Source organism: Nilaparvata lugens, chromosome 13 (assembly GCF_014356525.2).
Source record: "Nilaparvata lugens isolate BPH chromosome 13, ASM1435652v1, whole genome shotgun sequence".
Lineage (NCBI taxonomy): Eukaryota > Metazoa > Arthropoda > Insecta > Hemiptera > Delphacidae > Nilaparvata > Nilaparvata lugens.
In genome coordinates, this window is record NC_052516.1 from 5,104,081 (window position 1) to 5,127,175 (window position 23,095).

The 23,095-nt window shown below is 34.6% G+C and overlaps 1 protein-coding gene across 2 annotated transcripts in view; it reads right to left on the bottom strand.

Annotated features, from left to right (window-relative positions):
• Positions 1–624: 624 nt before the first annotated feature.
• The window catches only part of LOC111046129 (interleukin-1 receptor accessory protein-like 1-B), a 66,508-nt gene continuing 44,037 nt past the window's right edge, over positions 625–23,095 (bottom strand). The window contains exons 4-10 of one of the 2 annotated variants that reach the window (XR_005572733.1): positions 20,965–21,073; positions 19,008–19,141; positions 17,628–17,813; positions 15,057–15,188; positions 8,811–8,953; positions 5,795–7,068; positions 625–1,771 (exon numbers count right to left, since the gene is read on the bottom strand). Coding sequence is in view for 1 of the 2 variants with exons in the window: in XM_039439634.1 (XP_039295568.1) it covers positions 6,823–7,068; positions 8,811–8,953; positions 15,057–15,188; positions 17,628–17,813; positions 19,008–19,141; positions 20,965–21,073 (950 nt within the window). In the remaining variant the exon portion in view is untranslated. Of the gene's footprint in view, positions 1,772–5,794; positions 7,069–8,810; positions 8,954–15,056; positions 15,189–17,627; positions 17,814–19,007; positions 19,142–20,964; positions 21,074–23,095 lie in introns of those variants that run through there. The other variant, XM_039439634.1, reaches the window with a different exon arrangement.

Below are 23,095 nucleotides of genomic sequence, written 5' to 3' on the forward strand. Positions count from 1 at the left end.
TTTCTTGGGTCCTAATTTTTTCAATAGTCTGCCCGTCGAGATTAGAAATTCAAATAATCTTAAATCTTACAAGTCTAAATTATACCTGTGGTTGATGGATCATTCTCCGGTTGAGATTAATGAGCTTTTTATCATTCTTAGATGAATCACCTTGACAGTCACTTGCTTCAATTCTTTCAGTGTTTAATTAATGATTATTATTATTTCTCCATGGTGCGTGCGTGTGTGTGTGTGTGTGTGTGTGTGTGTGTGTGTGTGTGTGTGTGTGTGTGTGTGTGTGTGTGTGTGTGTGTGTGTGTGTGTGTGTGTGTGTGTCTGTGGGATGAATTGAGATAAACAAATTTAATTAAGATAAGTATTTTCATTTGAGTTTATAGATAAGCATTTTTAGTTGAGTTCTGAATGTATTTCACTCCTGTTTGCAGACAAGAATTTTCTTAAGCAAACAGTATTGTATTCAATGATCTGCAATATCATTTGTATAATGGAATATGTCATGTAAGCGATATCATTGATTAAAAGTTGATTTGATTGATTGATATAACAGTAAAAGTTGCGACATAAACGTCCTAAACCATGGGATATCTACTTACGCTATTGTTTCTCTATGCTATTACTTATTCATTGTACAAAGCTGCAGGTTTATTTCGAGTATTGATCAATTTTTTCAAAAATTCATAGAAATCTGATTGTAAATTTGGCACATAGGTCCCGAATATAATGTATTCATAATGGCTGTGAATTTGTTTTAATAATTTATTGTGAAAATTTAGTTTATTTTTTGGCTGTAAAATTGGCACTCAGTCAGTCTTGGCCAATACATTAATTTATGAATAAGAACATTTTATAATTTTAATTCTACGGATTATAATCACTGAAAGATTGTTCTAGAACTATTTAAAATGCAAATACCCTGGACCGGTTCAAAAACTCTTAAAATTTACAAATAAAACTAGAGGAATGAAGATTTATATTATGGAATACTTACTAAATATACTATAATTATATAACTACAGGCTTCTTTGCAATAGAATAAACAATGTACTGTATATGTATTGCGATAACTTACTATAATAGAGTGGAAAGTCATGCATAGAATTACTTCAAAATCACTATTAAATCTATTCAAGTTAATATCTTTACACAAATATCTAATTCTCCATTGTGAGAGACTGAACTGTTAGGAAAGACTTATGGGGAACCTTCTATCCAATAACTATCTTGAATTATCAAGAACTAGAATATTTTTAGTAATCAATAATACTACATTATTGATAATGCCCGAAAAATTGTAATAATTAAAATATGAATGATAAAATAGGAATTTTTATTCAAAATATGAATGATTGAATTAGAATATCAGATCGGTTTCATTTGTATGTTGGGAATATCTAGGTTGATTAAATTTGTTACTAGGATGAATAATTCCATAATATTTTAATGAGTTAATCAATAATTTTAAGGTTTAGCAGATTAATTACGACGCCTAACAAAATACCTTGAGTATTAATACAGTTTCCTTAGGTTTTATATTATTTATATTATTAGAGTATTACATAATTATTCATTTATTATTTTATATTATTAAATTATAAGAGTAGGTATTATATCTGTACAATATACAAAAAAATATTTTTATATTCTGTATACACCAGAATCATTATGTATTATTTTTTATGAGTATTACTTCTGATTTATTATTTTTTATCATTAATATCTGTCTCAATTGGAAGAACATTTACAAAAATAGGCAATCTTTTAAAATAGTCACCTTTCATTAGAGTAAATATCAATTTAAATAGCTTATGACTATTTAGAATAGTCAACCTTCATTAGAGTAAATATTTATTTATATGGCTCATGACTATTTCATCTTTTTTTTTATAAAACTTATCTGAGAAAATAAGGGAATTGTTTTAGAATTCCAAATTAAAATCCGGAATAGTGAAGTAAAGTAAAGTGACTCCCGGAAGTAAACATTTTATTTTAATTTATATGTTTAAATAATTTGAATGTTAATTTATTAATTAGACCCTCAATAGAAACAATAATCCAGCTTAAAAACAATTGATTTTTGGAAGTTCAAAGCAAAAGCGTCAAATTTGTGGAACTGTTCACCTAAACATCTTTGTATTTCTAATAGATTTACTCTAACAAACTGGTTGAGGTTATTTCTCATATAATGGATTGTCACAATCGTTACCCCAAAATGGTGAAGGGTTATCAAAATCTAGTGAATAGGGGAAAAATAACACTAAATGTTCAATGAATCCATGGAAGTAGCACTAAAAGATTAATCAGTGAGCCAATGAAAATAGCTCTAACTACAAAATGAATCATTGCACTAAATACAGATATCACCAGACATTCAGTGAATGAATTTCATGTAAGTCCAGCTAAATAGCGAGTTGAAAAATGAGAATAACACTAAGTAAAAAATAAATAATTACACTAAATAAAAAAATATCACCAAAAATTTAGTGAATCAATGAAACTCTCACTTGATACTTGGTGAAACAAAGAAACAAAAAATACAAATATCATCATATTTTGGGTGAATAGCAAATGAATAACACTCAATACAAATAATTTCACCAATTTTCTAGTGAGTTGCAGAAAAATTACTCTAAATACTTATACTATCACCAAATTTTCAGTGAGTTGCAAAGAAATATCACCAAATTTCGGGTGAACAGTGAAGAAATAATACTAAATACAATTAATAATATCGACCAAATTTCTAGTGATTTGAAAATAAACAAAACGAAATACTCAATAAATAAATAAAACTACATCACAAAATCAATTTTGGAAGGAGTTTACACCAAAATACCACCTCTGTTAGCATTGTTGGATCCAGTGCGTTGCATTGTGATCTTATTCGTGCTGTTTGTAGCAGAGGCGGTGTAGCCCTGCTGCGGCTGTGCTAGCGGCAGCACATAAGTGAGCTTTGCCCAGAAGAAACGCATCTTTCCGTTGACGGCACGAGGTCCGTTGACGGCCTCAACTTGTTTCAGCCGTTGAAACGTGTCAACTGTTTCGACCGTTTTTTCGTTTGGCAGTGGCTGCAAAAAAGTATTTAAAACAAATTTATTATCAATAAGAATTGCAACGACTTGTGAAATTAATAGACATCAATGACTTCGAAAAAATGAGAATTTTATCTATAATATAATAATGTAAAGAATCTGCTTATACAAGTACGGGATAGGAAATTCATGAATGACGTATCATCATGTCTGAACTACTCAACTGATTGACTTGAAATTTTAGATTCTTAATTTACCGAGGATGGTTATAGCATAGAGAAACAATAGCATAAGTAGATATCCCATGGTATAGGGCGTTTATGTCGCAACTTTTACTGTTATATCAAGCCGATTACTGTCGATTTTTACTGTTTTGACCGGGTAAGAGTGTATGAACTGCACAATATGAGAGACTACCAGCGTCATAAAGCTTCACAGGAAATAACTAAGTGGACTATCAGCTTGGAGATAACAGTAAATGTTGCGACATAAACGCCCTATACCATGGGAGGGTCGATGTCAAACGAGGCAAACGACAGAAGAGTCCTGCGACAGTCGAGACCAGCGACGGTAGAGACCTGCGACATTCGAGGCCAGCGACGGTAGAGGACTCCTGAAAAAGAGGCCTAGAATATCGGCTGCGTTAGGCGACAGTTGAGGCCACTCTAATTTTTGTACAGCCCCGACAGTCGAGACCTGCGACGGTAGAGGACTCCTGAAAAGAGTCCTCAAATGTCGCCTGCTTTAGGCGACAGTAGAGGACTCTTCAATTTTTGTACACTCCCGACAGTCGAGGCCAACGACCGTAGAGGACTGGAAAACAGTCCTCTACTGTCGCTCCCCCCATGGGATATCTATTTACGCTATTGTTTCTCTATGGTTATAGGCTCCAAGGTTACCAGTTACTTTTAATAATAAAGAAAACCTATCAACTCTAACATATTGTAAGTTACAGAAATTCATATGATATACTACAGAAAGCACCTTATTTGGAAGTAGAGTATTGTGAGACTAACCCTGTGACTAAACAGTGACTAACCTTAGGCTAGGCGCACACCAGTTAGTCAAGAAAAAACAAGACATGACCAGACACGTTTAGTCACAATTAATTAAGTTTGTAGCTCCTGTAAAATATTAATTTTTACTTTCCTTGCCCTATTACCATAGGTAAGGAAAGTATTGCTTTCCGAAAAAAATTAAGGTACCCCAATTTCTAAATTTCTATACGTTTCAAGGTCCCCTGAGTCCAAAAATTGGTTTTCGCCCCACTTGGATGTAATGAGCTGGTTTACGTGCGTCATATGGAGGCCGAAAGTGATTGTTTTCTGACCAGGCCGGTAAAATTTTTACGGCCCTAGGGCTGTAAAATAACCTTGAAGTCAGCTGATTCTGATTTGATGTGAACGTGTTTACAAAATAGTTTATGAAACTGAATCAGTTTATGCTTCTAGAATTGAATAGAGGTTTTTGTTATAAGATACTATCATTTTAGTTGGATGAATGAAATACAAATGAGATATTATAAACTATTCAAATTCAATTTCAGAGTATAATAGAATCTAACCTCAAACCTCATAGTAAAGCGTTTATCATGGAACATGGTGGATAAACGGAATCATTTTATGCTTCTAGAATTCAATAAAGTATTCTGTAATAATATACTATCATTTTATTTGGATGAATGAAATACAAATGAGATATTATAAACTATTCAAATAATTCGATTTTCATAGAAGGATAGAACTTCTAACCTAAACTTCCATTGACATTCAGATCACATCAGATTGGCCGAATTTCAAGTGTGCTAAAACAGCTGATCAAAAACTTTTTCAAGTGTGATAACCAGCTGATCAAAAAATTTTTCAAGTGTGATAAACCAGCTGATCAAAAACTTTTCATTATTTGTGTTTATCATTCAATAATTAAAACATTTATAATAATATCATCTTATTGTCATTTGGAAGAATAAAAAGTATAAACTCAACCTCTTACATATAATTGAACATAATCTTTTAGGTTATTTAGACAAATCAGAATAAAAAATAAAATACTTGGACAATTTCTTGATATTCAGATTTGCTAGAGCTATGACCTTCCACTTTTGCTTTCGGAAGTGCTTATAAAAGACAATGAGAATAATTATTATTCTCATATATATATTGTTTATTTTTCTGTGTGGCGAAAAATTACGTTCTCACCATGGGCAAAAATGTTTTTCCGGCTCTCAATCTTTTCTAGTCCTCGGCCTACGGCCTCGGACTTGAAAACCGATTTCGAGCCAGAAAAGTCTCATTTTCGGCCCTAGGTGCGAAATATACTATTTTGGGTATTAGTCTGTATGTGTGTGTGTGTGTTGTGTGTGTGTGTGTGTGTGTGTGTGGTGTGTGTGTGTGTGTGTGTGTGTGTGTGTGTATGTGTGTCTGTGTACACGATATCTCATCTCCAATTAACGGAATGACTAGAATTTGGAACTTAAGGTTCTTACACTATGAGGATCCGACACGAACAATTTCGATCAAATGCAATTCAAGATGGCGGCTAAAATAGCGAAAATGTTGTCAAAACAGGGTTTTTCGCGATTTTCTCGAAAACGGCTCCAACGATTTTGATCAAATTCATACCTAGAAAAGTCATTGATAAGCTCTATCAACTGCCACAAGTCTGTAAAAATTGGTATCAAAAAGTATCTGTAAAAAGTATCTGTAAAAATTTCAGGAGCACTGGACCATCTATCAAATGGGATTACTATCTTTTAAAATAGTCACCTTTCATTAGAGTAAATATCAATTTAAATAGCTTATGACTATTTAGAATAGTCAACCTTCATTAGAGTAAATATTTATTTATATAGCTCATGACTATTTCATCTTTTTTTTATAAAACTTAAATCTGAGAAAATTAGGGAATTGTTTTAGAATTCCAAATTTAAATCCGGAATAGTGAAGTAAATTGACTCCCGGAAGTAAACATTTTATTTTAATTTATATGTTTAAATAATTTGAATGTTAATTTATTAATTAGACCCTCAATAGAAACAATAATCCAGCTTAAAAACAATTGATTTTTGGAAGTTCAAAGCAAAAGCGTCAAATTTGTGGAACTGTTCACCTAAACATCTTTGTATTTCTAATAGATTTACTCTAACAAACTGGTTGAGGTTATTTCTCATATAATGGATTGTCACAATCGTTACCCCAAAATGGTGAAGGGTTATCAAAATCTAGTGAATAGGGGAAAAATAACACTAAATGTACAATGAATCCATGGAAGTAGCACTAAAAGATTAGTCAGTGAGCCAATGAAAATAGCTCTAAATACAAAGTGAATCATTGCACTAAATACAGATATCACCAAACATCTAGTGAATGAAATTGATGTGAGTCCAGCTAAATAGCGAGTTGAAAAATGAGAATAACCCTAAGTAAAAAATAAATAATTACACTAAAAAAAATATCACCAAAAATTTAGTGAATCAATGAAACTCTTACTTTATACTTAGTGAATCAACGAAACAGATCATCATATTTTGGGTGAATAGCAAATGAATAACACTCAATACAAATAATTTCACCAATTTTCTAGTGAGTTGCAGAAAAATTACTCTAAATACTTATACTATCACCAAATTTTCAGTGAGTTGCAATGAAATATCACCAAATTTTGGGTGAATAGTGAAGAAATAATACTAAATACAAATAATATCGATAAAATTTCTAGTGATTTGAAAATAAACAAAACGAAATACTCTATAAATAAATAAAACTACATCACAAAAATCAATTTTGGAAGGAGTTTACACCAAAATACCACCTCTGTTAGCATTGTTGGATCCAGTGCGTTGCATTGTGATCTTATTCGTGCTGTTTGTAGCGGAGGCGGTGTAGCCCTGCTGCGGCTGTGCTAGCGGCAGCACATAAGTGAGCTTTGCCCAGAAGAAACGCATCTTTCCGTTGACGGCACGAGGTCCGTTGACGGCCTCAACTTGTTTCAGCCGTTGAAACGTGTCAACTGTTTCGACCGTTTTTTCGTTTGGCAGTGGCTGCAAAAAAGAATTTAAAACCAATTTATTATCAATAAGAATTGCAACGACTTGTGAAATTAATAGACATGAATGACTTCGAAAAAAGGGGAATTTTAGGTATAATATAATAACGGAAAAAATCTTCTTATACACGTAGGGGATAGGAAATTCATGAATGACGCATCATCACGTCTCAACTACTCAACTGATTAACTTGAAATTTTGCTTATAGATTCTTAATTTACCGAGGATGGTTATAGCATAGAGGAAAAAATCTATGCTATAATCTCAAGCCGATTACTGTCGATTATTGTAGATTTTTACTGTTTTGACCGGGCAAGAGTGTATGAACGGCACAATATGAGAGATTACCAGCGTCATAAAGCTTCACAGGAAATAACTAAGTGGACTATCAGCTTGAGATAACAGTAAAAGTTGCGACATAAACGTCCTATACCATGGGATATCTACTTATGCTATTGTTTCTCTATGGTTATAGGCTCCAAGGTTTCCAGCTACTTATAATAATAAAGAAAACCTATCAACTCTAACAAATTGTAAAAGTTACAGAAATTCATACAAAATACTACAGAAAACACTTTATTTAAAAGTATAAAAGTAGAGTTTTGTGAGACTAACCCTGTGACTAACCAGTCACTCGACCGACCGTCAGTGCGTATGTACCATCCTGACCATACATCAGTTTTTCTGACTCACAAAATGAACGCCTTTACAGATTGTTATTGCAGCTTATTATCTTCGTAAACGAAAGATTAAAAGACGTAGATATCAAGTTCACTCGATGGTCGCCCAAAGAGCATGTCAAAGTGAATTTAGTACCATTATATACATCATTGCTTGGGGTGAAGATCATTTTTCAACTACCTCAGAATGCCCATCAGAAATTTTGATGAGTTATTTCGAGCATGTATCAACAATGGGAATACTTGCAGTAACTTTAAGCTACGGATCAAATAAATGCAGATAATTCTAATAATATGATTTTTTCAATAAAAAATTTAGAAGTGATTGAAGAAATGTTTAGAAAAACTCTGAATTCAAATATGACACTATTAATTGAATTCATTCATTATGCTATTCAATTCAATATCAGCTGATTATCGGGCAGAGGTGTCAGCACATTGGTTATGTTGCGATCGGGCTACTGATCAGTACAGCTCTGAAAGCTTCAATTTGTTTCAATAGCGCGTCAGTCGACCGATGGAACGGATGCGCACGAGCTCGACCGATGGTCTTCGTACGCTGTATAAAATGCATGGTCCTGACCGTGCGCATGCGTGCTCTGTACGGATACATGGAATATCTATGGAAAAGACAAGCGCGACTGACGTACGCACTGACGGTCGGTCGAGCTCTGTAACCAGCCTTAGGCTAGGCGCACACCAGTCAGTCAAGACAAGACAAGACATGATCACACACGTTCAGCCACAATACTTCACATTGTTGCTTATGACGCAACTCACACTGATTATTCATTGAAATTAGACATGTCTTCATAACCAAATTAATAAGAACAATATATGAAAACTTGTAGTACTCTTTATTATTTAAAATATTACAACTTCTAGTTTCGACCCTAACTTAGGTCATTTTCAAGTTGAAAAAAAGCAACTATGTGAAGTATTGTGACTAAACGTGTCTGATCATGTCTTGTCTTGACTAACTGGTGTGAGCCTGGCCTAACTAACAGTAACCTTGTCACTAACTTTATGAGACTAAAAAGTAAAATTGAGACTAACCTTGGAAGGTATGACAATGACGGGCTTCTTGATGATAGGATAAACCTGTTTAACGGCTTTGGAAATCAAGGGAAGAGTCCACTGATTGTCGAATGTTGCCGGAGAAAGCACCAAAATGATCGAATTGCATGAGGTCGATTTTACTAAAACATCAAAAGAAAACAATAATTAAACATATGAAATCAGTAAAACAAGGTAAAGTAGATATACAGCACCATGATTTGCGAACAAAGATTACATCTCCCTTATCACATGAATTAAAAATTGTTCATTATCTATATATATGAAAGCGAAATGGCACTCACTCACTGACTCACTCGCAGAACAAATTTGGTAGGTATGTTCAGTTGGCCCTTTAGAGGCGCACTAAGAAATCTTTTGGCGATATTTTAACTCTAAGGGTGGTTTTTAAGGGTTTAAAGTTCGACTTTTAGCATGTATATTAAAATTATAAGATAAAATATAGATCTCTTTAAATTAAGAGAGTACCTCTTCGAAACAGTTGTTCTGGTAACTAAATTAAAAATTTTGTCAGGTTGGCATTAAGTTGAGTTGACTTTGTTAGGTTGGCACCAAGTTGAAGATTGAAATGCATTTATCCAGGATCACCTAAATACCAATATTTATCCAGTACCTCCTAAATACCTATTTCGGAGCTCCTGATTTATCGCGTAAAAATTGATTGGGTACTGCTACTCCAATCAGAGCTATTCCTGGGAATATTATAATATTACTAGCCGTCAGGCTCGCTTCGCTCGCCATGTCCGTTTAGCCAGACGTTAAGTCTGGACCCCCGACTGGATCGTCCTAAAATATGATAAAAATATGACATAACATTTCAAATTTGGTAGGTGTGTTCAGTTGGCCCTTTAGAGGCGCAATAAGAACGGATTTGGAAAAATTTACAAAGATACGCCCGAAATCTGCGTTTTCTCAGCTTTATCGAGAACAAATAAACAGAAAATGTTAAAATTAACTACAGAAGCTCAGCTGGGGTGCAATAATGTTGTGTTAGAAGAAATTTGAAATAACGCCAAAGATACGCCCAAAATTAGCGTTTTCTCAGCTTTTCTGCGTTTCCTCACCTTTTTCAATAATTGATGGAAATATATTTAAAAAAATTCAGTACACAGGTTTAGCTGTGGAAGAATTTTGTTCGACAAAGATACGCCGATATAGTAACAGGTGTTTCTCGAGATCAAATTGACATAATACGTTCAAATTCGGTACAGAGGTTCCGCTGAGGTCTACATGCAGGCGAGCGAAGCGAGCCCGCTGATCTCATTTTTGGACGACCCAGTCGGGGGTCCAGGGGGCGGAGCCCCCTGGCTAGAGGGATATGGCGAGCGAAGCGAGCCTGGCGGCTAGTTGATTATATTGATATTCCAATCAGACCACATAAGATAAAATGAATTCTTCATGAAACGTTTTCCAAATAGATTCTTGAGTAATAAAACTAAAATTGAAAGTGGGTAATAAAAAAGTTAAAAAGAGATAAAACATAGACACTGTATTAATCTAGTACTGCCATCAAACTGCTTTCACACTAAAGGTTCGTGCAGTCACTTTGGGAATCAATAAAATAAATCATCAAAAGACATCGCGAATCAAAATAAATCCATAAACAAATTGAAGTATACATTCGTAGTTTTATGTCAAGACAAATCTCAAAGAATACAACAGAATGAACAAAACAACCATGGAACTTTACCTCAGAATCTCAAATATGATCAATAAAACTTACGAGGGTAAAGCCCGAGAAAGACGCTCAAGTTTATCATCAGTCTTTTGCTCAAGCAAAAGACGGATCGTTTGGTTCAAGCAAAAGACGGATGTAAAATGGCGTCCACACGCATCCGTCTTATGTCGTCCGTTTTCCTATTATTGTGCTCACAAGCTCAGTTCGTCATCAACGATGCAAGAGCTAGTACTCTTGGCCACTCTTGTTTTGTGTGTAGTAAATAGGAAGAAATGTAGAGTTCATCGTTCACGTTGGAGTACGGAATGGTTGTTAAAGAGACACAAATTTTCTCACGTTGCATTGTTTCGAGAATTGCATGATGAATCTGAAGATTGGAGGAACTATCTTCGAATTGCGGAATTGCGGAACAGTTATTATCGCTCTGATTCAACTGAATAATGATATATTTAACAACATAATGACAAAAATATTACTGTTAATCGCTAAATGGCTTTGCTTACATGTCATATCTCGAGACACAGTGGATTGAAATGGATTGAAATTTTGTAGATAGTATTCTTATCAACAATATAGTACATCTTAAATAAAAAGAAAATAAATAAAAATCTCACTACCCTTTTTTTAAAATATTTTATCACGACATGTTTCGGTCATTTATGCCATTTTCAAGTGATATGAATTAAATAAATAAATACTAATGGAAGATTCTTATTTTGATCATATGTTAGTGTATTCATATGTTTTTATGAACTAGTACTGTAAATTTTGGGTTTAAATTCGCATGATTCTATAAAATATTAAAAAAATATTTTAAAAAAAGGGTACTGAGATTTTTATTTATTTTCTTTATATTTATATTACAAGTAGCCCTATACAGGAAAGAGATAAATAAGATAGTACATCTTAGTTTATCATGATAGTAAATCAGATCAACATCAAATTCCGAGAGTATCATGAGAATCAAGAAATTAAAAAGGGTTGAATGGCGTTATATAGGACAACAATCGATAAAAAAAACTTGCTTATTTTCAAGTACTCGCGAGGCATTTCATTAATTTGAGGGCGCTGAATCCGAATCTGAAATCACAATTTATCTTCATTTCTACGCGATTAGGTTTTGGTGGATGTGCAAAAGACGGACGGTTTGATGGGAAAAGATCCCCGGCCGATACATTTCAAGTTTGACGACTTAAGCTTGAAGACCGACCGATCCGTTTTACCGTCCAGACGCAACGACTTACATGCTCCGACTTTTGCTTGAGCAAAAGACTGAAGCTAAACTTGAGCGTCTGTACCGGGCTTAGGTCAATTATTATCCGCAATATAGGTGTATTTTTGATTTTCATTGGTGATGTCAAGTGAAATTTTTGAATGTATTGGTTTTGGAAGAAACAATAAAGTTTTTGAATTTGAATTTGAATGTATTCTTTGCTAATTTGTGATTGTATCTAGACTAGTTTCAAACAGTTATTTAAATGCCATAATCACTGGCATGCCGTTAATTATGGCAGCTACACTATTAATTTGCACTAAATAAGATTATAACGATTAGTGAGCCAACCGTTTTTCGTGGTAGGAGAGTGGACAAAATTTCTCGAATTTCATTCATAAACACTCAGTTATGGTAAAACACTATTAAATGAAAAAGACTAAGAAATTGTCAAAAAACCACAGATTTATTGATACTTAGAAAGACCGGTTTCGGTTATTACACCATTGGCAATCTCTGATAAACTAAAACTAAATACAAGAGCAGCAGAATTTATACTAGTAGGCGAGTACTGATGCATGGGTCAAGGGCACGAACGCCTGCCATTGGCCCAGCTAGACAGTCTCCTCCCACTCAACGGTGTCACAAAATGGCGGCTTAAGCAATAGACTCACCATGATAACAGAATTCACTTTCAGTACAAAATAAGAACCAATTGGTTCACTGAAAACGGTTCACTGAACGTTGGTGCAGATGACAAGTGGAGCGGCAATAATTAACAACATGTCAGTGATGATGGGATAAAAACAGCAGTTTGAAACTAGCCCAGATAATAAAGCATCAGTTTTATATATAATATATATTTTTTATTTATTTATATTTTTCAAAGAGAAGCACTGATTGGGAGAGAAAAACTAAGGATACTCCTTGTACTATTTCTCTCCCAAATTTAGATAACATTTTAAAAGTCCAAAATAGGGTTATGATTTCACTTTACTGAAATTTAGTCCATTTTCATTCAAAAACATATAATAATAAGCTTCAGTTTTTCAACCATTGTCATGTCCATGATTAAATGAATAGCCATAACAATCATCTGTCTGTCTGTAGTTTTCTGCTCGTAAGCAGGTCCTTCTATATGGCAGCAGCCCTCCACTCTCTTCTATTCTCTGCCAGTCGCTTCGTTGCATAGTAGCTCATCCCTTCCTTGATGTCGTCCAACATTTTGTATCTTCTTCTCCCTCTTCCTCTTCTTCCCTGAACGGTCCCCTCCATGACATCCACCAACAAGCATTGCCGTCTCATCCAATGTCCCAGCCATCTCCTCTTTCTTCCCTTTATCACATCCAGCAGACTCCTTCTTTCCCCAACCCTCCTCAACACCTCCTCGTTTGTAACTTTATCCCTCCAACTGATCCCCTCCATCCTTCTCCATATCCACATTTCCAATGCCTCAAGCCTCCTCTTATTCTCCTTTCTCAGCGTCCAAGTTTCTGCACCATACAGTGCCACACTCCAAACATAGCACTTTATTAGCCTTTTCCTTAGTGTCTTGTCCAGTTGGCTACAAAGAATTCTCTTTTCCTTATTGAATGCTGTTTTTGCCATAGCAATTCTAACTTTGATTTCTTTTTCATCTAAAACTATGAAATTGGATGAATTTGTAATATTATTGGTCATTTACAATAATTAGTCAATTATTAATAATTCATACTGGTTGGAGCCAGTAGCTCAGAGAGCACTGATGATTCATAAATTACCCAAAAGACTCTGATCAATTTTTCATTTTACTAGCTAATCGTGGATCAACCCTTGATCGAAGGATGTTTAACCGATCGTAAAACAGTTCCCCTCGATCTTCAGTTACTACTTATCATCAGTTAAATCTTCAACAGTATACTACTAAATGAACCTAGAATCATAGAGAAAAGATAGCATAGATAAGAAAATATCTCATGGTATAGGGCGTTTATGTTCTAAATTTCACTGCTAACTCAAGCCGATAGTCCTAGTAGTTGTTTTTGGTGAAGCTATGTGACGCTGGTAGTCTCTCATACTGTGCTGTTCTTACACTCTTACAATCCCAACAACAAAAGCTCCGCCAATTTATGTAGATGCAAAACAATATAATTATTATCTATAGTTATTATATTACAAATTGCTTTTTCATATCATATACAGTTCAATAATTATTTTCTTAGTCTATATTATGTAAATTCATCTATAATTTTGCTGTATTGTAAGCTATTGTATATAAGTGTATAAGCCAGTATATATTGTAATCTACATAAATAAAGTACTCAATCAATCAATAATCGGCTCAAGTTGACAAAAATCGACTTGGAATTTAGACCATAAACTACTCATCCCCATGGGATACAGCAATAATAGACAGTTGTCGACAGTAACTGGCTTAAATTGTCAAAAACTGGGCTTGAAATTTGGAACATAAAAGACGTTGGAATATCTTATTATGCTATCTTTTCTCTAGACACTCAATAAACTTCGGTTGACGCGTGAGGCTCTTGGAACCTTTGGATCTTTGAATCCGCCCCTTCAATAACATAAACATCTTTTTGTCATAGTCATTCAATTTCAGCTGTTTTACATCCATGAAATCAAGCCGGTAAACAGCTGATTGTAGAACAAATAAACATATTATTCTGATTACAGCAAACTATACTGTAATAAAATCATATGTTTTCTTTACAGTCTAGTATGTTTCCTAGTTCCGAATTTGGAACAGCAAAACTACCGCCTTTTAGCGCTCCAGGTGGATGTTTTGTCAACTACAATCAAGAAATTCCTGATTCGAAACTTGTAAACTAGGTTATGTTTATAGAATGAATGTAGTAATGTCAGCACAAGCAGGTAATGTTTTCTGTTTCTCAATTATTCTTTTCTAGGTTATTATGACAAAAAATAGTGTAAGTGACTTGGACGTGAATGTCTTTTGCAGTGCTCGAATGAAATTCTAGTCTCGGCTAACGCCTCGACTAGAAACATCATTCTCGCCTGCAAAAGGCCCCTTCCCGACCTTGTGACATTAAGCTGCGTACACATATACGCACTTCCAACCCGCACCGAGCACGCTCCTCCCTCGTACCACCATCGAACCACAGTCGCTCCGCCCACGCACCCATCATGAACGTTACGGAAGATGTTAGATCTTCTCGCGTTCCCCGGTCGAACCACTGTTGCTCGCCGGTCGATCATCAATCGCTCTGCTGGAGTGACGTTCGGTTGCGGAGCAGAGCGAAAGTCTGTACGCACCTTAAGATACTATTTCTCTATGGTAGTACACAATGGAGTCTAGTTACGTTGAGTTACTCACTTGTAGGATCGGTCAGTTCCTTGCAGATAACTTTGTAGTTATACTCGGTGGTCAGTTTGGCAGCTATAATATCAACGGCGAATTCTTTATCAGGTTGTTTGTAGGAAACCATCACATCGTAGTCTTTGCGATCTGTAAAAACAATTGAACTTTCATTAATATAGAAGGTTCCTCAAAGAGAAAACATGGATAATATTTTCAAAAAAAAAAAATAACACTCTATTCGACTCTGGGATCTGAGAGACGATGTAAATAAAGACTTTGTCCTCAATATAAGGAACTCCTGTATTGATTCGAGTTTATTTAGTCAAAATTATACATGACTGTAACAATTTATACTGGCACAATAATGTGGTGTGGATATAAAATAAAATAGCAACAGTGTAAAATAAAACTTGAGACATCATTACATTAGGAGTAATATATATATATATATATATATATAAAACGTTGGCCTCACTATAGTCTATTTTCAAATTGCATGAGTTAGAAATATTCTAGCATTTTAAAATGAATGATCCGATATGAAATAAATTTTCATTTCAGCACTGGAGATGAATATAAAACATTTCTAAAATTCCGGCATTGTTATACAACCATGTGTAATAAACCTTAAAAGCAACTAACATCATACAATCTTCAGAATGAATTCCAAACAAAATTAGAATATTATTTATCTATGATGTAATTCCTTATCAAAGAATCAAATATTTTCCAATCATTTACTACATTTTACCATTGAGAAACAATAGCATGAGAAGATGTCCCATGGTATAAGACGTTTATGTTTCAATTTTCAATGTAAACTCAAGCCGATAGTCCTAGTAGTTGTTTTTTGTGAAGCTTTGAGACGCTGGTAGTCTCTCATACTGTGCCATTCTTACACTCTCACCTCAACAAAACTGTAATAATAGACAGTAGTCGACAATAAGCGGCATGAGTTAACAAGAAATAACGTCGTAATGCGTAATAATTTTATATCAAATTAACGGGGAGAATGTGTTCTTTCTATTGGTGACTGGGTCATTTTTATCTGATTTATAGTTATTTTTTAATTAATGATTATGTTCATTAATGTCGAGACATTTCGAGCAGAAAACATGAAATTTTCGACATGCTAGAAACTTTTTTGTTTCAAAAGATAAGTAGGTGGTGAAAGCGAGAAAGTTTCTCACAAAGAATTGAAATTATTTTTCCAATTGTCAAAAGTAGTCGGAAGAACGTATTTTGGCCTCTCAGGAGTATCAAAGTCAAGGATAGCGGCTGAATGGTGTGCCACAATGTGCTATCAATAGCTGGGATCAACAAATTCAAAATACAGAACGATTGAAAAATTCAGCAAATGCAAGCCAGAATATTATAAATAGTGAAAATGACAACCTCGCTTCGAATAATCCAAGCGGTGTTTCATTACAGCCTTTCTAGAGGCAATCAGCTGCTTGCGTTTGAAATAATTCAGTCAAATATCTTGTAAATTGTCAGCCTTCAGCATGAAATTTGGTACACAATGCATACCATGCAGCCGCTCTCCTAACTTTAAAATTCCTTGGAGAACAAAATACAATCTTCCGACTACTTTTGACACATGGAAAAATGATTTCAATTCTTTGTGAGAAGCTTTTTCGCTTTCACCACCTACTTATCTTTTGAAAAAAAAAGTTTCTAGCATGTCAAAAATGTCATATTTTCTGCTCGACATTGATGAACATAATCATTAATTAAAAAATAACTATAACTCGGATAAAAATGATCCAGACACCAATAGAAAGGACACATTCTCCCCGTTAATTTGATATAAAACTATTACGCATTACGACGCCCCATGATTCTGAGAGAAGTGATATTCAAAAGAAAAACAAGTCTTCGCGATGTTTCCAATTTTATCATAAAAGTTGAATTTCCTTTTCAACTGTTTCCAATTTTATCATAAAAGTTGAATTTCCTTTTACTCCTTCAACCCTGAAGCTTTTTTATCACTACTAGGATATCGGGAATGATATTCTATATCCAATTCTGACGTTGAATTGGAAATTTGAGAAAATTGCAATTTTACACGATTTGGCAACCGTGTAATTTCTTCGGAAGGAGGGCCAAGTCTCAACTTATTTTACACAAACTATATCTTCCTTCTTTTTCTGGAATTTCTACCAGAGCTTCATTCTTCTGCTTACTCGGATTCTTAACCTTACCTTCTGATTTTTTTATTCCTAACACTGTCTATTCTTTCTGACTACTATCGACTTCATCACCAATCAGTTCCTCCATCACTGGTCCAGCTTATGTTTCTTCCATGACACCGTAACAAACATTTGTGAAAACATACATTTGTGGCGTGACTCCAGTTGGCGCCTCTCCACTAAAAATGGCGCGTCATTAGGGGTTTACATGGTCCATTTTTGGCGCCACTTTGAAGCCAGTAAAAGTGGCGCCACTGCTAAATACTAGTGTAAACCTAGCTTTAGAGTTTCCTGTCAATAACCGACTGGCGCGCCACTTAAACCAGTGAATTTGGAAGGAACATAAACCATGAGATATCTACTTACGCCATCTTTTCTCCATGATTTAACTCACCAACTGAATTGTTGTAAGACCTGAAGTGTCTTCTGAAGAAATTGGCCACTGTGTAGTAGGTGATAAACAAGAATTTAGCGATTTGATTGTCAAAAGTGCAGATAATATACATGAGTCCAGCCACCACAACAAGCATCAGTCTCATCCAAAAAGGGAACTCGCTACGTTCTCGTCTGGAACTTTTGTCTAAAACACAAAATAAAAACAAACTTATTTATTTATTCTCATTGACTTTTCTAAATTTGTATCATGCAAAAATGGAAATTCTTTATTGATTGATCCATACTAGTGCATCATCAAAATTGAATTGAATTGAATTGAATTACTGCCTTTATTTTCGTAGAGAGCGAAGTTAGGGCGCAGTCGGCCCTCTCTTACACTTAACTCTCTATTACAAGATAACAATACAAAAAAATACAAATAATATGATAAAGAAAAAAAAATATTACAAACAATATGAAAAAAAAAACAAACAATACCTACTTATTAAAATGATAACAAATTTTAAATAATTGAAAAGAGAACAAAATAAATTAACTTGGAAAAAAATGTATAAAACAATACTGATACTTCATCACTGTAGTGAACAACAAAAAAAAAAGAGATCCTAATGTATACAAAATACAAAACGACAACTATAGTGTTTGCTATACATTCCATTCCTACATATTATTATAAATCTTGAAGTGAATAAGTAAATCACATTTATATTTAATTGATTGTAAACAAATACCATCAAGGAGCCAATTTCCAGATTCTACATTCACACACACACACACACACACACACACACACGTACAAAGAAGATATATTTATCAATACACAGTCGCTATAAGTCGCTCCAGCCAGCCCCCCTCACAAAGTTCATGACAGCCGCACTGAACTGGGATTGCCGCTGAATTGCCTCACCTCCATTGGTAGCGAGTTCCACAGTCGGCAGGCAGTCACATGAAAAGACCTGTTATAGACCACCGTACGATGCCTCGGCACACTCAACACAGACAAACTATTTCTAGTTCCACCTCTCCCAGAAATCTAATACTCAAATAATCAGGGCTCTTATTGGCGATTAGTTTAAATAGAAACATAAGTATGCGGTAGGATCGAAACCTTTTGAGCCTGAGCACGTTAAGCAGAATGATAGGTAGAGAAAAAATAAGGTAACCCTGTGTTATTACTCTCCCAAATTTAGATAAGGTTACACACAGTCCGAAATAGAAGTCTTATAGTTGTTCACTTCACAAAATTTACAGTCCTTAATTATTTTCACAAAGTAGATTCTAAAATTTAGATGCTTCAAAACAGTTTGACTTGTGTTTTAACGTGGAGAAAACTTGAACAACTAAATAACCCTATAGTTAATTCTATGATTTTACTTACTGATTTCTCTGAGAGAAGTATTGACCGTCAAGAATTGATCGTCAGAATTGCTGATAGTGCAGAAATAATCGCCGAAATCGGAGAACTTCACCTTGTCAATCAAAAAGTAAGACCCAATAATCTGTAGCTGGTCCCTGAAAAATCAGAAATCAATGTTCAGTTGAGAATTGCACAGTAAATACAGAGTGCGGCAGTGAAATTTCCTTTCACTTTTTGTGTAGTTGAGAAGTTGATATTGTGGTAATTATTCATATTGAATGAAAAAGACTAAGAAATTGTCAAAAAAACACAGATTTATTGATACTTAGAAAGACCGGTTTCGGTTATTACACCATTGTCACCATTGAAATTTCCTTTTTAAAAGTGAATAAAACTCTTTGTATGGATCAGAAAGTTTCTATTCATTTTTGTAATGAAGACACATATATAAAGTTTTGTTTCAACTAGTTTTGAATATCAAATCAGGTAGGTGACCATCCCCCAATCCGATTTCTGGCGTTTGTCATGACTCCTGCCAGCATTGCAGGCGTCATGTTAGCAATTTATTCCCTGATATTGGTCTTCAAATCTTGTAGGGTCCTTGGACGGTTCACATAAACAAGGAATTTCAAAAACTCCCATAGAAAAAATCACAAGGGCTCAAATCGGGAGATCGGGCTGGCCACTCCAAATCGCTCCTAATTGAGATGAGGCGTCCTGGAAAGTGCTCCCTCAATTCAAGTCACGTTCAGAAAGTTCCTGCACAATTGCCATCTTGTATAAATGGGAATGAAGATTATCATGAAGAATTCGTCTCACAGAACGATCGGAAAGTGAAATGAAATGAAATTTATTGATTCCTTTCACAAAAAACATAACAAATTACAATTTAAAAAGTAGGAACTAAGTTGACCATTCTAAACAGTATTCGGGGTCTACTTAAAATTAATCATCATTACAAAAAAATACATAATGATTATAACTTGATTTAAAATTATACAAAAATAAAATCCATTGATTTTTGAGTCCAGCATCAATTAAAAATCTCTTGCACTCCGTGACGTCTGCAAACCATTGTGAACAAAATATACAACCAGTACAATTTATCTTGAATATTAAAAAAATATAGTCTATCATTATTATTTTATATGAATGTATTAAAAAACCATTACTACTCTACGATATATTTCTCACGATTCTAATTATCGAAAAGAGAAAAAAATGTATGTTACTGCCACTTGTGGCAATGTTTAATCTGTATATTATTAGAACCTGTTTTTTTTTTTATAAACATATTCATACTTATGTCAGTGTTGCATAAAGAAAAACTAATTCTTGGAAAGACATTAGCCAAGCTCTTGAAAGTTTTAAAAAAAACTTAATATTTTCAGATGATTTGATTTCGTATGGTAATTGATTGAAATATTTTGGAGCTACATATTGGAATGATTGCTTGAAAATTGATTTATTGACTTTTGGTAAACGAAACATTCATTGTGTGATTCTTCTTGTATTGTAATATAAATTCTCTGTACCAGTATTGCCAGCTCTGACATAGATTAGCTTTAAGACTTTATATACAAAGAGATGTTGTAGAGGTAATGCTCTTATGAAGGAAAATAATGGAAAAAAACTTTCTCTTCTAGTACTGTTGCACATTATACGAATTATATTATTCTGAGATACTCTCAGCTTTTCAAGGTAACTCTTACAAGCACCCCCCAGCTGAGAATCCCATATTGCAGTCTGGATTGTACTAGTGCAAAATATAATATTCTTGAGTCCAAGAGCAGACGCATGTTTGCACACAGAACGCTGTGGTGATCGCAACATTGAAACTCTCACTGTCTCAATGTTCTCAGGTGACCTAATGGGCCGAGGGACGTCAGTTCTTCGATTTGTCGCACTTGCAGTTTGTCTGAACGTAGTGAGCCACTCAACAAGTACTACATTAAAAAAAAAAATATTATAAGCCCACCTGTAAATCTCAGTAGTATTGATCCTTTCCTCAGCAAGTAGCTCCGTCATATTAATGCCAGGTCTCATCCAAGTAATTGTGTTGATTTCATCGGGAAGATCACTTTTGCCTGAAATATTACAAAAATGTCAATAATTTCTCAATAAACAGCTAGATCATAAATCATAAATGAGTAACAAAATGTCCAAAACTTATACTCTATTCAGTATAAACAATGAAACCTATCAATGTACTGTAGTTGTGGGAATAGAATAGAATAGAATGACTGCCTTTATTTTATACCTGGGAGGGCGAAGTTAGGGCGCAGTCGGCCCTCTCTTACACTTAACTCTCAAAGTGTTTACGGAACTTGTAAAGGCCTAATTCTTTTTCAAGACAATAAATTGAACATTTTTTGTTGAGAGCTGTGAATATAATGAAATAATTTCTCATTTTTAATAACAGCAAAAATTACAAGATCTACCAGTCAAAGAGAATAATACATTGAGGTTTCTAATTATTATAATACTAATGTAGGCCCCCCCCCAAAAAGCTAGCTGCTTGAACTCTGGAACGGAGTTTTATCGTAGAGTGAAGATACCGTTCTAGTTTACTCCTAGATACACGTTTACTATACTTCGTACAAAATATTTTTTGACTTGGAGGAATATGCGGTGCAGAGAAATGGAGGGAGATCAGCCAATTACTGTGATGAATAGAGTCATAGGTAGAAGCGCAGTTGCCAATATTTGTCGATTTGAGTCAGTCGACTGAAGGCTTTCAGAGAGGAAACTCCATGAGTTTAACATGAAGGCTTGAATACTCACTAGAAATTAGAGAATTCTGGCCGGTTCAAAACGGCAACATCACCACCGTTGTATCCCTACCTCTGTATGCTTCTCTACTGCGCATGTCCCTCCCAAGTCAGAAGTAATTTTGTACGGAGTATAGATGTACAGTATAAGTTTACTCCTGAATCAACTTTATTAAGTATTTATTACAAAAAATTGAGAATTCTTACCAACAAAAGCCTCGCAGTAAAGTCTTGCCGGCTCATCAATTTTGGCAAAGTGGGCTTCAGGTACTTTGTAAGTCGGTTTCGGCTCGTCGACATAGCTGCTTGATTCTGAAACAAAAAATAAAATTTTTAAAATTTTCAGAGATTCAAAATGTAAGAAATATTCAACTTATTACACATGGGGTGCTACTACTTGGTTTATAGTACAATACATGGCTGGAGCATAATATTAGATGCATTCTATCATAGAGAAACAATAGCTTGAGTAGATATCCCATGGTATAGGGCGTTTATGTCGCAACTTCTACTGTTATCTCAAGCCGATTATTGTCGATTTTCACTGTTTTTTTTTTTGGTGAGAGTGTATGAACGGCACAATATGAGAGACTACCAGCATCACACAGCTTCACGGGAAAGAACTACGGGGACTATTGAGATAACAGTAAAAGGTGCGACATAAACGCCCTATACCCTGGGATATCTACTTATGCTATTGTTTCTCTATGATTCTATCAAGATAGTAATTTGTTTATTCTTTCTTTCAAGAAGTTATACTGTCTGAACTCTTATACTGGAGTAGAAATATTCTAGATGTTATATTTTAGAAGTTTAAGGCCCGGTTGCACAAAAGCCTGTAGAATTTAAAATCCAGATTTTATTCATTCAAGATGACTGTATCTTAATGAATGATTGTACAATCATGTTTCTAGCCCTTTCAATATCAATTAGAATGTAATTATAGGATAGAAATATGTATCTCATTAACTTGACTAATATGTTGTCATGATAAGTAGTGTTTAGCTTGAAGCTTCCTTAGGATACTGTAGTGAATTTGAATTTCGCTCCCTCAGTCGGGGAACGTAATGTCGGCTGCTAGTGAGAGCGAAATGGCATCACTTGTGATGACGTCACGGACGTTCACTTTGTTACGTTGAATCTGTGAGTGCCCAAACACATTCTGACCGCTGGGCGCAAGTTGCACATTCTGACCGCTGGGCGCAAGTTGCACATTCTGACCGCTGGGCGCAAGTTGCACATTCCCACAAATTATAGGAATCTTATTGGAAATCACTTTTTCCTGAAATATTACAAAAATGTCAATAATTTCTCAATAAACAGCTAGATCATAAATCA